We start from the raw sequence: 16,464 nt of genomic DNA on the forward strand, positions 1-16,464 counted from the left end.
TCACCTTTCCAGGAGTTCAGTTCTGGAGGTTGAAAATTAGTTGTTAGAGGTGACTTTTCTCAGCGATTGACTCAGATTCGGGAGATTTTTGGTAGAGAAAGGCAATTTTTCTTGTTCATAAGTTTACTCTTGGTATTTGTTTTGCGATCCAACCCTAATGTGTTCCTCATTTGAAACTAACTTCACTTCGTTGTAAGACGAAAATATTGTCGTCTCTCTAGCACTCGGGCGGTTTATGTATAATTTCTTGCGAATTTCCGAAGTGCTGATGAGTTAATCTGTGACTCGTTGGGAACTCCTCTCCTTTTGCACTGATCAATTTCCCTACAGTGTCCTGCTGCTCCTGACACATGATCGTTTCTTTTTTGTTTTGTATCGAATGCAAAGGACTGGCATGCCATTCCATCGCGTGAGCGATTGACTCATTCGCCTCCACAACATGAAATATCGTATTTAATCTGTGCTAGTTCTCTGTTACTGACCAGGAATCGCAATTCTATAAAGAATCCTCAGTGGTTTTTTTTTTGAAGGTTAGCAGGAGGAGACCTCGTCCATGTTACGTTTGCCTCTTTTTCTGGTTGGTTATGGGGAGCATGTATACCTCAAGGGATGTTTTTCATCCCAACTACAGTAACCAACGTGGTCCATGCTTCGTGTTTGAACACTGAATCGTGCATTTCTTGAAGTAAACGTCATATACATACCTCTTGTATCCAACCTTTCTTATTCTCCCTTTTTTCATTTCTTTCGCTTTCCTTCCCTCATTCTTCCTCTCGCTTTCTGGGATTTGCATTCATACAGTATTTTTGACAGTTACACTGCTGTTATTTTTCGTCGATAGCCGGCAGTCTAATGACTACTTAGTCGACGTATAAGATCAAAATCTCGATACTGAAGGAGGAATTTCAGTACACCTCGATATCATGCGTTCTATTATTGGATGTCGATTATTATTATTATTATGTACTTGAATGCTGCATGCATTACATCGTGTATTATGCAACTTTCATCGATCTTTTCATTCATTCTCATTCGTTTTTCTTTTCAAAAAAAAAAGGATTTGCTCAGAATCTCGTCCTCAAATATGCCTCTCATATTTCGTACTCGGCATGTTCATTTTGAATGCAGTGTCCTGCGAGAGAAGATCTTCCTAGCAATTAGTTTGGATAGCTGCTCCTACTTTCAGTTCTAATCTTTTGAAAAACAACATTTTCTAATTCATGCTTTTTTTTCTGTTCACTAGAGTTGTCCGCTTGCTTCTATGTACTCCTTTTTATTCCTCAAAAATTATAATTGAACTTTGCAAGAGATTTAACATGACATTAGCCTATGAATTTTTATCAAAAAAGAGAACAAATAACTTCTAAGTGACCAATTAGTGTTAAAACTAGCGTTTCTGAGCCTTTCGTGAGCTTACATGTAAATCGGTGGTGGAGGATTTTGAGTGAATGTCATCCTCTCAAGGTAGACATTAAGATGGACGTTAGAAATAGAAATTATGACAATTTGTATATCGCTCTTCTGGAGCGTGGAAAGCACTCCTCGTTGTTTCACCTCTTCTTCCTTAAAAAGAGGATGTCAGACTCATTTAAAAACGGAAATAAGCTGCTCTTGGTTTTATTCTTATAGTTTCTATCTTCGTTTACCTTTGTTATGGAATTTGAGAAAAAAAATAGCTCTGAAGTTATTTATTTACATATACTAGCGCCGCCCTCCCCCTTCCCCCCTCAAAAAAAGGAAATAATATTGTGTCAGATACTCATTGCTAAATTCTTAGCAACAGCAGTTGACGTGGTCCTCATATTTTGAAGTTCAAATAGTCACCAGATGAAGCCTATTGAACAAAGAAAGCCTCTCCGGAGGAAATAATCCGAAACATAATCCAGCATTTGCGTCTGATAGTTGCCTACTGGTAAGGTGAACGTTCAGAGTTTTTTCCGCCGCCATTCTTTATTTTCCAAATAGTTTGACTCGTATTTTATTCTCCTCCATTTAGTGGGTATTAAGGAGACCAAAGGGAAGTACCGTAGCTCCTCTGCAAAAGAAATAGAGTTTATATGTAGTTTTGTTGACATTCTACTTCAATTCTGTGGCCAAATTCTTTTCCGAAAACTATGCATTTTTGTTGAAGTTCCTATCGAAATGTAATCTAACTGGAGGGAAAAAGTGAAGGTATTTAGCTTCCTGAATGGAACGAGTTTTCAAATTTTATATATGCTCAGTTCATTGAGGAAGAGGGGCTGGGAAGGAAGACGTCAGCTTCCTGCTGACTTCTTATTCGACCAAGATTGAGTTGCAGAAATTCTTAGAAACGATTAGAAGTGAGGATCAAACTGGGAAAATTAATGCTTTGTTTCTTTCTTTCGCTAGAAAATGTGACTAGGGAACCATGTGCGTACAATTTATGTGATTTTCGAATGTTTGAGGGAAAAAGTGGTATTGTTCACCGATTCACGTTTCGGTTGACGCAGATAAACTTATAGCAAAAGCTGTTTACACTCAAATGTTTTTTTTTCTCCCAGCGGTACGTGCCGGCTCCTGGAATGGCATGGATGAATGTTCCTAGACTAATCTTGTACGGAGCTTACATATCGTGATCCAAAAAGGTCTTTACAAGAAGTTGAACTGTTTCTATCTAATTCGTGGACAAAGCTAAGGAAGCTAATGAGATATTACGAGAATTTTCTTAAGAAGTGAGTCTAAACTGTTTTCCTGGGAAGCTGTCAAGTACGAAAAGGGTTCCTGAGTCCTGTGCGAGAAATTCAGCGGCAACACAAATGCCATCTATTTCATTTTTTCAGAGAAGCAGCCGGCTGTCAACTGGCTTACCGAATGATGAAAACGGTGCTAGTGTAGGTTGTGAACAACGTCAGTGGGCTTCCATTCCTTCTTGGAGCAGAAATTTCGTGCGTACCGTAGTTGCTACCTTCGGATGAGCGTTTGAGCACATCACAGTGATGTGCTACGCATCCTTCTCACTGCAGGGAGAGGGAGTTGACCATCCTCATCTGCAATTCTCCAATCCTCACCGCGAGTGCACTTGATATTTCAGCAACAGAAATGAAAAGAAGTGTGCGAATTCTCATTCGTTGTCATACGTACGCATGAGAACGATATCGCATTTCCGTAAACAGATTCCTCGTTTACACCTTTCCCAGTTCTCTCTCCTCCAATTTCAGGAATTATTTGTTTCAGATTTTCCTATTTCCGCATTTTTGAAATTGTAAAGAAAATCTCCGCTCGTGCATTAATCTGATCTATTGATATCAGAGGTGGAATTTGGATTTAAGAACAAACAGTGGATTGGCTATCCTGGGTTTCTCTTCTTTATTCCTAAAAGGAGCTGCTCTTCAATCAATGCGCAGCTACTCACAAACACGCAATTTTAACACCAACTTCTTTTTTTGATGGGACCCCGGCTGCGTCATAATATCGACGTATCAATCATCTTTGGTGTTCGGTGTGCTAGTTCTGGTCATATTTCTTCTTTCTTGTCAAAGGTTCCACTTTAGCATGATTAATGCTGATTTGGTTTGATTGTTTTCTTTAGTGCGTCAATATGAGTTTCTCATTTTCCGCTGATTGATGTTAGAACGAATTGCTTTCCATCTTAGACTTCTCCGTCTCCACTCCTTAGCCTCAACTTTCATTCTTCGTTCAACTTGTCTCAGTTTCTGTGGAATCACTGAATCTGATGATCTTCAGACGAATCGAACGGTGCTGTGGTGTACAGTGAAATTCGGAGAAAACCAAGTAAGGAGGCGAAAGACGTGAAGGAAAAGGAAGACGATTCCAGGGAGGTCGCAGAGCAACGCAGCGAAACCCAGGCAACTTCGACGGTGAGTGCTCTCGGTGATTCGGTTCCAAACAATTCAAAACCGAAACAGAGGACTAGTACTGGTCCCTTCTTTTCCATATCGATTCTTCTAGGATCAAGCAGAAATGCCCCCTCCGCCGGTGCCACCAAAACCACGATCCGCGTCAGCGATGGGAGATCCTGTTATCGAGCTGCCGGAACGGTTTGTTCTAAAAAAAACGAGGCAGTGGCTGTTTTTTCGGTTATTTCCCATCATTGCACAAATATTCAAGGCGAGGAGTTCTGCCCGCTCAAGTACGTCCACTCGTTAATCGACCACCAAGTCCACGTGAAGCCGGACGTGCTACTCCAAGTATTGAACCGGATCTAGTGGGAAAGGATAGGTCAGTTAGCGTTCCTCTTCTACGTTAACCATGTTTACTTTTTTCATTTATTTACATATTTATCGTTTGGCTTCTTGAAAAATAACCTCGTTTTCCTTCGTAGCTCCTCAAGACAAAGAAAAACCAGTGATATTTTACTGTTTGACAACATCTTCATCCTTTAAATTTATCAGAAAGTGAGTAGCGGTTTTTTTCTTGGAGCGCACTTCTTTTGCATACCTTCATATTTTCTCCTTGAAACCTTGAAGCGAAAATATAACCCCAGGAAGACTCCTGGGTAGGCGGCCATATTCATCGGCTCACCTTCAGACTAAAGTGCAGTCAATTATTAGTAATAATGTATGACTACTGAATATTGCCTTCTCGTTTGGTACAGAGCGGTGTCTTCTATTCAATTCTTTTAGTGATTCTAGAATGGTTGCGCTGTTAGTTATTGATTATCTTCAAAAGACCGACTTCTGAAGATCAGAAGATCCATGGAAGATCAGAATTTCGAACTCGTGATGATCCTAGTTTTGTTCTGTACATGACTAGCGACTACTTCTCTGTTCTTTCGCGGCGACAGGACAAGCAAAGTAATTTCTAGTGTTTACGTTGTCTTCGGGCTTTTCGTGTGGATTTGCTCGTTGTCGGCTGAATAATGGATAAAGCATAAGCAAAATGGCTTATATCTCTGCGCTACTTTTCCTCAAAATAACCACCAAGAAGCTTACTAACTGGACCGTAATTTGCTGGTAAGGTAGTCTCACCATGAAAGTCCTTTTGCGATACCTTTCCTATGATGCAAAATCATCCGTTTAATAATGCGGTACTTTCAAATTCAGATTTTATTAATTAAAGTCTAAAGGTTGGAGTCCTCGAGAGTCTGGTTCAAAGTTTCGAAAAAGTTTTCTCTATGTTAATTTTAAAACCAAAGAAAGTAAAAATCGTCCGATTTGTTTTGTGAGATGACACAGAAATTGTTGCAAAACAATGAATGGGACGTTAAAAAAAAGTATGAGGCCATGTGCTATAGATGCGGAAATGTTTGCTCGTTCAGAACCTGGGGTTTAGTCATCTAACCTGGTTGAGTTCACAATCAACAGGTGTTTCCGCTTACTGTCAAATGTAGCTGTTCCTTTATTTTCAATGAGGTTCTGATGAGTCTCTCTTTTTTGTCTGTGTTTCTGAATTCCATGCCGATTCTTTCCGTGTCAGAGTGAATTTAACATTAAAGAAAGAAACGAAATGTCATTCACGAAAATTAACCTGAGACTGCAAAACTAGCGGTGAAGAACTAAAATACTATATGTAAACGCTGAAAAAGAGACGGTGAGTAACGGTCCGGCATCGTCACTCGCCCTTGCCTGCACATAACCTCCTGTCGCTTTTGAATACTATTCATAGCACTGTGGGTGAAAACTCAGAGTGATCAGGAATTCTAATTCCTTTTTCTGTCTTTGCCCGGCAAAAGACATAGGTTTTGTTTTCTCTGAGAAATAAAAATGCCGAGTGCATTTGCAACACCTTTCGGAAGTTCTCAAAACCCCTCGAGCTTAAAACTCCTCTCTGCTCTCTCTGCTTTTTCAATTCACAAAATTCAGATACGACAAGGCGTCAAAATGCTTTTCATACGCACCGACTAAGGCGTTGAACGAAGCATTCGAACGTCCCAGGAAGGGATCCGTGACGAAAGTGGAACGCAGAGAAGAAGAAATACAGAACATCGATCCGGGCGAAGTTAGCAATGTGAGTTGAACAGTTATGCGGTTCTTCTTCTCGCCAACGATGAATCAGATCCGTGAACCTTCTCATTTTGATGGAAAAGCTTCGTTGATATATAACATACAGAGGCTACATGTAGGGTTAAATACTTAAAAGAATATACTTTCTCTTATTCCGCCGACCGACACAAAATCTCGTGTGCATTCCATCAATTCCGAAGCAATCAAATCACTCATTTCAAAGAAAAGAATCAGTTATCCAGAAAAAAGCGCGTGAAACAGCACTGATTCCACCGGTGTCCCCAACGATGCAACTTATTGCGGAAACAGGATAGATGGGCCCGCGATGCAATTGTTTGGGTTAGAGAGCTTCTCCTGCCTATGTGAGTTGCATCAGTCGGATTCCGGGCTTTCTGCGACGACTCCGGCTTTATCCCGTAATGGATTGCATCCAGTAGGCACAGGTGCAACGGAACTCCTTCTCACGCCCTTTTTTCTGGATTATTGCGCTGAATTGAGCGTAATCACGCTCAGTCTCGAGAACTTCAGGACTACCTTTATGTACTCGTGGAGAGATCCGAACACCGTGGTCTCAATTCATTGAACGAGACAGCTAAATGAAACGGAACCGTGCATCGACGCGTATGCATGGCCGTAAGGAGTTTCCTAGCTGGATAAATTTCCCACTACCATATTTATGGTGAATATTTCGCGTTTTCACCATGATATCTGCAAACTAATGTTCGTGTTTTACCTGCATGTGCAAAGAATTTGAAATTTCCTGGAACGCAGCCTTCAAGACCGTTCAACATGCAAACGGTCACCACAATCGGGTTAAAGCGACCTGACTTGTGGTGCAAAATCGACTGCAGAGGTGAACGAGGGTCCCACCGCAACATTCCTAGTGCACTAAAACGTTGGTCGTTTTGACCAGACTCTGCGACAACTCGTCCACATGGGACCCTCGTTTTATTGACGTTCTATCAGATCATGGTACTATTTCCTCGCTGATTACAGGAGAAGAATTCAGCTGGTATATCTCAGTACCCTCACCCAAAGCAAGTGCAAGGCATTGCTGTCAGCAGAGACGCTGACCGAAAAAAATACAATGGCTTTGGAACTTGGACCACGTATGTGTAAAGTAATGCATCGGCTGGAATGTTTTGCTTTCAGCTGAGCTGCGCCACAGGCTATCTTCCCGGTAAAATTGTTTTTCTTCTGTGCACCTCCATGCTTTCCAGTTTCCAACTTACTGTAAATATCAGGTTGTTCCATAAATTGCTTCCCACGGTCGTCAACACTTTTAACAAGGACTATCTTGAATCTTGAATCCTTAACCAAAAAATAACAATCTGGCACAAAGATTACTGACGGGAGGTTACTGACTATTCTGCTGACTACATTGTTGATTGGAGTATTTTTGTTGTTAAAAAAATGAAAAATGAAGAGAAAAATAAAAATATTATAAGACGGAAAGAAGCGCTTGGGAGAATCAAATACTATACAGATGGAGCACATAAGGGGGTCGGAAAAAGATATCGCTTAGAAACAGCTGAAATTTCGTCGGATATCTGATACTGGTGGAGCCCTCCATTATTCTTTTTTCATTTGTTTTAAAGATGGTTTACAAATATAATCGTTCAGTCAGATTAAACTCTTGAAGAAGACTTGAAATGAACGGAAACGTGCAATCCTACAGGTGTTATTAAGGGTTTCGCAAGGTTCCGCAGAAAAACTGATTTTGGTTACTGTAGAGACGCTTGTGGATTCGTTATTGGAAATCTTTTCAGGCATATATTCCTCATTCGGAACCAGCTCGTACACCGGTTCCACCGAAATGGGACGATGAAGTTGAAAATGCAAAACAGGTGATTTCTATGAGCTTTTTGATTTTTGCTCGATTTTGGGGATTTCAGATGAGCTTTTCAGGATCAGATCATTTTGGGTTATTCACTTGCCTCTCTCTTTGCGCGTTCTTTGTTCCCATGCAAACGTAGAGTATGAATAATGAATAATAATAACATTAATAATAATAATAAAGCGATTAATATAAAAAACGATGAATAGTAGTGAGATATGAACGAATACGTGCTAGAAATCAACGAGCAGATGCGGTAGATCTCGTGGGAACCGAATTAGTCTTCATGGCATCGCTATGGTGCACTCATGCATGTTCTGGGAAATGTTGTCTAAACCCTTGTGACAATCGAATATTATAGAATAATTGCGACTTTCTGGGTCTTGGGAAGTAGGGAACTGGTTACCTATTGATTTCGCTCCTTTTTCTTCCGTGCTGTTAATGTGAGAACTTGCAAGGAATGTACACTTTCACGAATGCGACGGTGGCGTCAACTCGGTCGCCTTCTTTATAGCACCTGCGATCAGCGTGGCCATATGTTGGCCGACGTGCTTCTGTCGGTTTTCCACATTTCTCGGAATAGAAACACACAGTAGTTTGTACAGCTGCTGTTGTTCGTTGACTGACGAAGATTTCACTCAGCATCGCTTTCAGTCCGCTTCTCTTTGCTTCTATTTATGCACGGCTGGAACATTTTGAACATTTCCATTTATTTGTTTATTTACTGAAGGCACCCATAAGTGTGTCCTGAACAAGGACAAAAAATCAGAGAGCCCACTAGATGTTCGCCTAAATTTTGTAGAACAACTTGCCTTTCCTCGTATATTCGTGTGGTGGGTTGATAGGTTATTCCCCTGCCACTTACTCCGTGTTTATTTCGGATTGTCAACTGATAGTAGAAATTCAGGCAATATTTATTTCCTTCGGCTATTTTGTCAATAACGGCTGTGAGCAGTATAACGGGATGCAAAGTATCATTTCGCAAAAAAAAATAGAGCTCGGATATCACTATCAATATCATTCACTGCGCTCAGCACGTTGTAAGTAAACCGTTCAGTAAAAATCGAAGAACCTCGGCGCAGGTTAGCTGGCTATAACCCCCGAGGAAAGAATTTAAAGGCGTTTTTGAAGCAAGAGCAGTATTTAACAAAGTAACAGTATTGAGCAAACAGCGGAAAAGAGTATAAGAAAACTGTGACTAAGGTATAAGTGTTCGGTGACTTCTAAATAATCGAGCGTTCTTTATTTTCATTTTATTTCTCAGATTCAGATGAGCATATTTTTTTCAATAGCATTTTTTACTCCCGTTCATCTTTTACAATCCTTTTCTACTTTTTTCGTGGACCTTCAATGCCTCTCTTCTAAAATTCCTTTTAGACTCTAACTTGTGCGATTGGAAAAAAAACATGATTATTATTTGCTTATTTTTATTATGTTTGTTTATAGAGTAAATACTTATGTTAATATTTATATACGTTGTAATGCTATAGTGTATTTATATTATTATTCATACTATTTTACTTTTTTTAAATTTTTTTATTGGTCCACTTTTATTTTGCGTTGTCGTTTTAATTCAAAGGAAGTCTTGTGGATTATCCAAGGAAAAACTCCGTGTTGTAGACTCAAACGAATTTGAGGTGAGATGGAAGAAAGGCATAGGAATAAAAGTATTTTTCAGCACTAAATGCTTGGAGCAGACGTTGGTGCCGTGGTGAAATTTTAAAGTTATGTCTGTCAGTTCAGCAGTTATTGAGGTTCAGTTTTTGCGTTGTGTTAGGCAGAACGGTGGCCATCTTACAGCGAACAAATCCTCAACTCTCCTTTAAACTATGTGATACCGATATCGCTGAAGAGAAAATACTTTCCACAACATCCTCGACGTCCTCAACAAGTTCCCTCGACATTCGTACTCTCAACCCTCCTTCAGTTAATCTTCCTGTTGCCGATATTAAAGAATTTGCAATCTTTCGAACGTTTACTCGCATCTCGTCATCTGTTACCATCGTTTACCTCCACTAATCCTATTGTCCTCCTTGCTCCTCCAGAAAGATACATGCTTCTGGATTAGATTTTTCACGTCTGATTCCACCACAATAAGTGATCATTCTGGAAAATTCTGTGATTCTTGGAAAAAGCCCAACAACGAGCTTTCAGCTAGCTCAACCCATTTTCGTCTCGAAATATATATTTCCGCTACCTTCCAAGAATTCTTTGCAACACATTTTTCTCCTTCTCCTCGAGTTTCTCTGCTTTAAGCAGCTCCAAGACGGAAGGTGCTGTATCGATCAGTACAACATCCCTTTCAGACCCCTTTTGGTTCAATCACAGCTCCAGCCGAAGTGCACCTTTCGTAGCGTTACTCGTTCTTTGCGCTCTCTCACTTCAGAAGTACCTCCGTTGACCTTCAGATTTTTAGAGTATTTGGTGGCTTTTCAGTTTTTTGGAACGATTATTCCAAGTTTCGAGGACCCGCATGTTGACGGATGAGGAGCGTGAAATTGAAGAAGTGCTTATTATTTATTTTATTGGCATGTGAAAGACTTTAGTTATAAATGTAAATCATGATCGTCTTGATCTATGAAAAGGTGGCTACACTTCGTTGCAAAGAATCCACGATCTGGTGTGCTTTGTTGGAAAATTTCCCCTCCCGTTGGACTGAATGTTAACATCTTTTGCTGGTGTCACTTGTCAGCTGTTACTTTCCTGGATTTGTTAACTGCTACATTTCTATTACAATGAGTAGAGCTCCTTTGCTAGTGACTTAATCCAGGTTTATTCGCGTTTTCGTGATCCTTGTCGTGAGTGAGAATATTTTATTTTGTTTTCTGCTGAACCAATGAGAGCAACTGCTCCTCAATTTCTTAGCGAAACATACATTAGGTGAAAACAGGAAACTGTATTTGTGATATGAGAAAATTTGATGCTCAGAAATTGCTATCAGAATAGCCTTTGGAAACTTCGATAGCTTCCTCCAGATTATTTTAAGACCTGTAATTCTTTAATATTCATTTTGAACTGGTTGTTCTTTGTTATTTACATCACTCTAATAGATCTACATTTACTTTGCACCAAAAATAATCTTAAATGATTTTCACGCCATTTCTGAACTTCAATCTAATGGCAAGATCGAGAATGCTCGTGTTGCGCAACGGGCCTCGTGCACCGCTGAATGTTTACGGATTCTGTGCAGTTTTAGATTTTTCTCCAGTAAACATTCCATTTCATTTCTTGAGTAGAAGTTTTTTTGGTCGGACAGCGGCATTAATAACTCAGGCATTTCGTGTCAGCGGAAAAAGTGAGACTGTTGTGATCGGCTTGAAGAGAGAAAAGATTTATCGTCAGCTTCGACTTACCGTATTGTTGCACCCCGCTGGAAATTGTTTACAAAGTACAGTGTTGCAGTGAATGGGAGGCTGAAAATATGGGAACTGTTGGGTTGAGGATGAGGCATTGGTATAATCAGTCGGTGTAAAATCATGGGAAAATATCGTCGGTGGTTTTGTTGGGGTCATTCCAATTTCAGAGGAAACGTTTAATCATCCAAAATACAGTAAAATTTTGGGTAAGGGCTCTTGTAATCGAACTAAGAATAGATGAAGAGAGAACAATACTGACTATTATAAGTTTCCTGGGCTTATTGCTACTTTTTGCATGGGAGGACAATCATCATTCGCCTCCATTTATCTTTCCTTCACCTTTTTCTTCAGAAAGGAAAAAGTGTGAACATAAGGGAAGGGAACTGATGCTTTGCCCTTAACTTTCTGTGCTTTAATTGCTAACCAGGAACACCACGGAGCAGTACGTTAAGGGAAGGAAAGTCTGAATGTGTTCAACCGGACGACTGCGTCGCGCCATCGATTAGTGGCGGTGCGAAGGCGAAGCGCGCGCGGGAAAAGCGCACGCGTTGTGCTCACCTACTCGAACACATTCATCGTCGACTACAAATTGGTGCAACCTCGTGTGAAGACCATCCTCTGACTTGTCTTTCAGTTTGTGATGGCTCCCAGCACTTTTCCTTGTTTAGCATAAGCTTCGTTGCCTTCTTTCCTTCATCCAAGATGTCGTTACGTTCTCAGTAAAGACATCGGCGCGCCTTTTCAGGATAAAACTAGTGTGTAGTTACTAAGCTGAACGTTCTAATGGGACGCTGTTTTCACTTCGTTCCGTCTCGATCATTGTACTTACAATCATCTTGGAGGCGGAAGCTAAGATTCGAACTTCTAAACCAAATTCTAACTTGTTTGCAGGATGCCTGATCAGTTTTTCAGCCATATTCCAAGAAAACAGCAAATAATAAAAGTGTTTGTTGCACGCAATAAAAGTTTATGGGACGATGTGCCTCTGAGAGGGCTCTGTTTTTTTTTTGTGCTATTTATGCCATCTACTTTTGTTTAGATTCTAAAGCAGAAGTGTAAAAGAGTAAATTAAAAACTGTGTACACAGAATTGTAAACAGGAGTATTTTCACTTCTGACAATCGTCAAGGAAATGTGACGTATTCAATAAGCACTCTATTTAGGCAGCTCTCCTGGATGAATTGGCTCGAATTCCGGCGAGAAGTCAATCAGTTGCTGGCCAACCGTACTACCTGAGAAATGATGAAGCTGAGGAAAGACCGATGGTGAGATGATAGGGCGCGAGTGAAGATTAGTAGCATCGAAACGATCCTGGAAATTGCCCCTGAAGTTACCCAGTTAATTACCAGCAATTACTAATGCGAATTGGTTTCTATTCGCTCCTCTTTTTTTAAACACTTCTGATTCTGAATTTCGAAAGCAGCCAGGGCTCCGAAGCTCTCACAACAAGTTCTCCTCTTTTTAATCTTAAGTAACAATGGAATTCCTGTAAAATTATCACAGTTCAAACTTCTTACTGAAGATTTGCTACAGAATTGTTCTGAGTTTTTCTCATCAACGAACCGAGAAAAGGCGTAGCTACCACTTTATCAGGAAAGCCGAAAAGTAACATCATTTTTCTTCACTGTGACACTTATTTTATTACTGTCAGGTGATTTTGCACCCCCAAATTGTGCCCTGATGTTTTTGCAGGTGAAATTGATTCCCTCACTTTTGTTTCGCAACTCATGTTTAATTTTGCTTTAGTTTTGTTCCTTTAATTTTTTCTTTTAATATCATTTTCATTTTCTTCTGAAGTGGGTGTAGCGCAATATTGGTGAGACCGCACTACAGCCAAGTATGCCGTTCACTCGTCACAGTTCGATAAGTTGCTACCAGCCCTGTGTGGTGGAATAAAACCAATAAGAATGATATATGGGTCAGGCCCCGCATGTCACTTTAGCGCTACACACGCGTTCATTAAAGGCAGCATACCAGGAATCTAGGTTTTGCGGATTTCAGGTGGAGTATCCGTATACTCGTAGATTATGGAGGTGGGGGTCGTTCCGCTCATCTCTCCCTGCATCTCGCAAACAGCCGCCTCCAGAATGCTGTTTTGAACGACGCCAACTATTGCAACGCTCCACCCCTTGCGCCGCCTCCGCCTTGCGATTCGTCGAAAATCAATTCCAACTGCTTCGATAGGCAGTAAGAGACGTTACGCAAGCAAGGGTGGCGCGCTGTAATAGAAGGCATCGTACAAAACAGCATCCAGGGGCCGGCTGCTTGCAGTGATGCAGGGAAAGATGAGCGGAACCACGCCGGTCTCCATAATCTACGACACGGATACTCCACCTGAAATCCGTAGCACCTCAGATTCGTGATATGCTGCCTTTAACCTCAAGCGATTGCGAATTTGAAGTGAATGCGTTGGCGCATCCTAAACTGATTCGTCAACGCTGGACATTTTATCCTCTACTTTTTCATCCTTCAACATTCATGTTTGAGAATAATCCAGAAGAGTTGTGTTTATATTTGACAACTGCATACTATTCACGTTTTGCAAAAATAAAAGCACAAAGGAATAAAGTCACTGGCGCATCAATCCACTTGGGATGCGCAACGCGTTTTATTGCAATTCGTAGTCGTTGAAGTTTTGGAACGCGGATTGGCCTATGCTATTATTTGCGGGGGCCAGCCGATAATCAAGCCAGTGTTTTTATTCTCCCAGACAAGTCTGGTACCAACTTATCGACCCAGGAGGGATGAAAGGAGCACCAGGGCGGATTCGGGCCATCGACCGCGCGGCTACAACCGAACTTCTAACCGTCTGCGCTACACCCGCCCCATTGTTTCGCAAGTTATTTTCGCAAAAATAGTGATGCGAAAATTGCAAAAAAAAAATGCTTGTTTTGGCGCGTAAGATAGTAGCGAATGTCAGCGATAGAATGCCAGGTTCAGGTCATGTAATTTTTAATTATTTTGGTTTTTCTAAAATTAGAAAATCAAAGACATTATTTTCCAGCGTTTCGAATGTGATGGAATGTGTTATAGTGAGCAAAAGCTTGCTTTTTTCAATTTCCTGTCTCAAATAGCTTTATTTCCATATAAATTGGATAAAAATGAAAAAATGAAAAAAAAATTCACAGCCACATATTTTCTAGGTAGTGGAACAAGCGCAGCGCGCCACGCCCACCCCTACTTCTACTGTTGCTGGAGGATATCGTAGAAAGAAACGTGAGACGAAGTATGGCAGCTATCGGACACTCAACGATGACGCATACAAGTACCTTTTTTTTAACTTAACTTTTTTTAACTTTAAACTTCAATTTAAGTTGCTCATTATTCTCGTGCACAAATTCCCGGAAATATATTTTCCCTAGCAGTGACATGGATGATCTTTGTGATCCGGATTTCTATCTGAACTATACGCCATCTTCGACGCCTGCCACTAAAACAGCCCCGAAACCACCAGAACGAGCGCCGCTCGCCTCCGAAAATCGCATTCATGCTGGCACTAGGAGCGTACAGTTGCCGAGAAAAAAGTATCAACCAGTAGAAGCGTTTACGTGAGTCACATCTATTCTTAAAAATTTCAAGAACTCGTGGAAATCTTTAACTGTCTGGGGCCTTATGTAAAACGCGTTCAGAGATCCGCTTGACGATATCCTAGCGTCGACTGCTCCAGTTGTAGCGACATCTTGCGTCGATCTACGCGATCGCGACTCGCATCGTTCTCGAAACTGTAGAAGCATCGCTGCTTTGACTGGACCAAATAGGTATGACACTCTGCTATGGACAGTAGAACGTAACCTCACGTATGTCCGCGAAACCCGTTCAACCGACGTGTCCACAGTGAAGCCAGACACTAGAGTCCTCAGACGCTGGAGTGGACATCTCGTGATGGCGCCCGACTTCACCTCGGTCGCGCCGCCTTGACGAGGCTGAACGTAGTTGGGAGTGACAGCTTTTGTGACAAGTTTCGAGAAGTGAAAAATGAGGGAGAGCTTTTTCTACTCTTTCTCATTCCATCCACAGCCTTTTTCTCATGGAAATAATGATCTGCACCTTTTATCATACCTATCAAGGGTATTGTTTTTAAAAATACGCTTCTTTTTCTATATTTCTTTAACGTGCATCATTCTGCTGATCATTACTACGTACAATCTCGTAGAATAAATTTTTACGAGATTTCACAAAACTCACAGTTCTTGGCAGCGCAGAAGTGGCTTCCAATTCATCTCTTCAGCGAATTCGTTTTTTTTTTCACCAAATTCTTAAAATTCGTTCTTTTTCACCGAATTTCGATTTTTTACCGAGATGATATTAGTTCACTTAGAGGTGTTGTGTTTCTTTTTGTGTAAGCACTTTTTATCCCATTTCCCGCTACGCACAGGCCATTTCAGAATTCGAATAGATTTTTCTAGATGTAATAGGCTTCTGAGGGATGTTTGACGGACAGTAGGAAGGGTCTTGTACTTACAACGCCTACAGTAAGCAGTGTTACAGTGAACCATTGTCATTTTCGATCTGTAGTCAGAACTGTATCTTTGAGCTATTTTGGCTATCCAATGTGAAAAATTAGAGATGTTTGGGATGCGTTCTGTTCATTTTTCCCAGAATCTATCTCCCAGAAAATCAGCTTGTTTCCACTTTTTTGTTTAACTATTCGTTATCTATATTATTTTTTTCAACATTCAAGGACATACGCAGAACGACGTGATTCGCCTTATTTCCGGTGATTTTCACTATCCTTAAATATTGTGATTGTCTAATCCTTGGTTGAATGCGGTTTTGTTTTTTTTTCCTTTCTTTCCTATTTAGCTTTCGTTTTCCATTGTTTGTTGTGTTTTTTTTTACTTTCACGAGTAGGTTTTGGGCAAGGGATTTTAGCTGGTCACACCAATCTCTTCCTGTATCGCTTGCTTCCTTTGAAAAACTCCCCTGAAAATTAGTCGTACGTCCTAAAAAAAATCAGGCGACATTGACACTGCAGAACGGGTCTCACATTGACCCGAATGGTCTCAATGGCGATCGTTCGAAGGCTGATATCAGTTGTACAGAATATCTGAAATTCGTTCAACGAAGGCGTAAAAGAAAAGTTGAAAATTGTTGTAGAATTTGCATGTATCACGGTAAAAACGCTAAAAATTCCCTATTAGTCTAGAAGTTGCTGATTTCGTCACCAGAGCAGTGCTTCGTTTGGTGAACTAAGATTCTTGAGACTTCTGATTCGTGGATCTGTGGGGCATATCCTACGTTTTCGCAGTGATACTTGCAGATTATGCCTCGACTTTTATCCACAACTAGAGAAGATACACCATAGAAACCTCTTTTTTTTCTGCAAAACTCCGTCTTTCAGCATGGGC

At 40.7% G+C, this 16,464-nt stretch overlaps 1 protein-coding gene across 5 annotated transcripts in view; it reads left to right on the forward strand.

The window, feature by feature from the left end:
- The window catches only part of RB195_006454 (uncharacterized protein), a gene marked incomplete at both ends in the record, with an annotated part of 83,289 nt that overhangs the window by 44,228 nt on the left and 22,597 nt on the right, over nt 1-16,464 (forward strand). The window contains 10 exons of one of the 5 annotated variants that reach the window (XM_064179543.1): nt 3,706-3,839; nt 3,931-4,019; nt 4,090-4,200; nt 5,784-5,928; nt 7,694-7,771; nt 10,178-10,267; nt 12,280-12,381; nt 14,260-14,381; nt 14,479-14,664; nt 14,746-14,874. In XM_064179543.1, coding sequence (XP_064036485.1) covers nt 3,706-3,839; nt 3,931-4,019; nt 4,090-4,200; nt 5,784-5,928; nt 7,694-7,771; nt 10,178-10,267; nt 12,280-12,381; nt 14,260-14,381; nt 14,479-14,664; nt 14,746-14,874 — 1,186 coding nt within the window. Of the gene's footprint in view, nt 1-3,705; nt 3,840-3,930; nt 4,020-4,089; nt 4,201-5,783; nt 5,929-7,693; nt 7,772-10,177; nt 10,268-12,279; nt 12,382-14,259; nt 14,382-14,478; nt 14,665-14,745; nt 14,875-15,797; nt 15,834-16,464 lie in introns of all 5 variants that reach the window. The other 4 variants (XM_064179540.1, XM_064179538.1, XM_064179542.1 and 1 more) reach the window with 4 other exon arrangements.

The sequence above is a fragment of the Necator americanus genome, chromosome I (assembly GCF_031761385.1).
Source record: "Necator americanus strain Aroian chromosome I, whole genome shotgun sequence".
In the NCBI taxonomy this organism is placed as follows: Eukaryota; Metazoa; Nematoda; class Chromadorea; order Rhabditida; family Ancylostomatidae; genus Necator; species Necator americanus.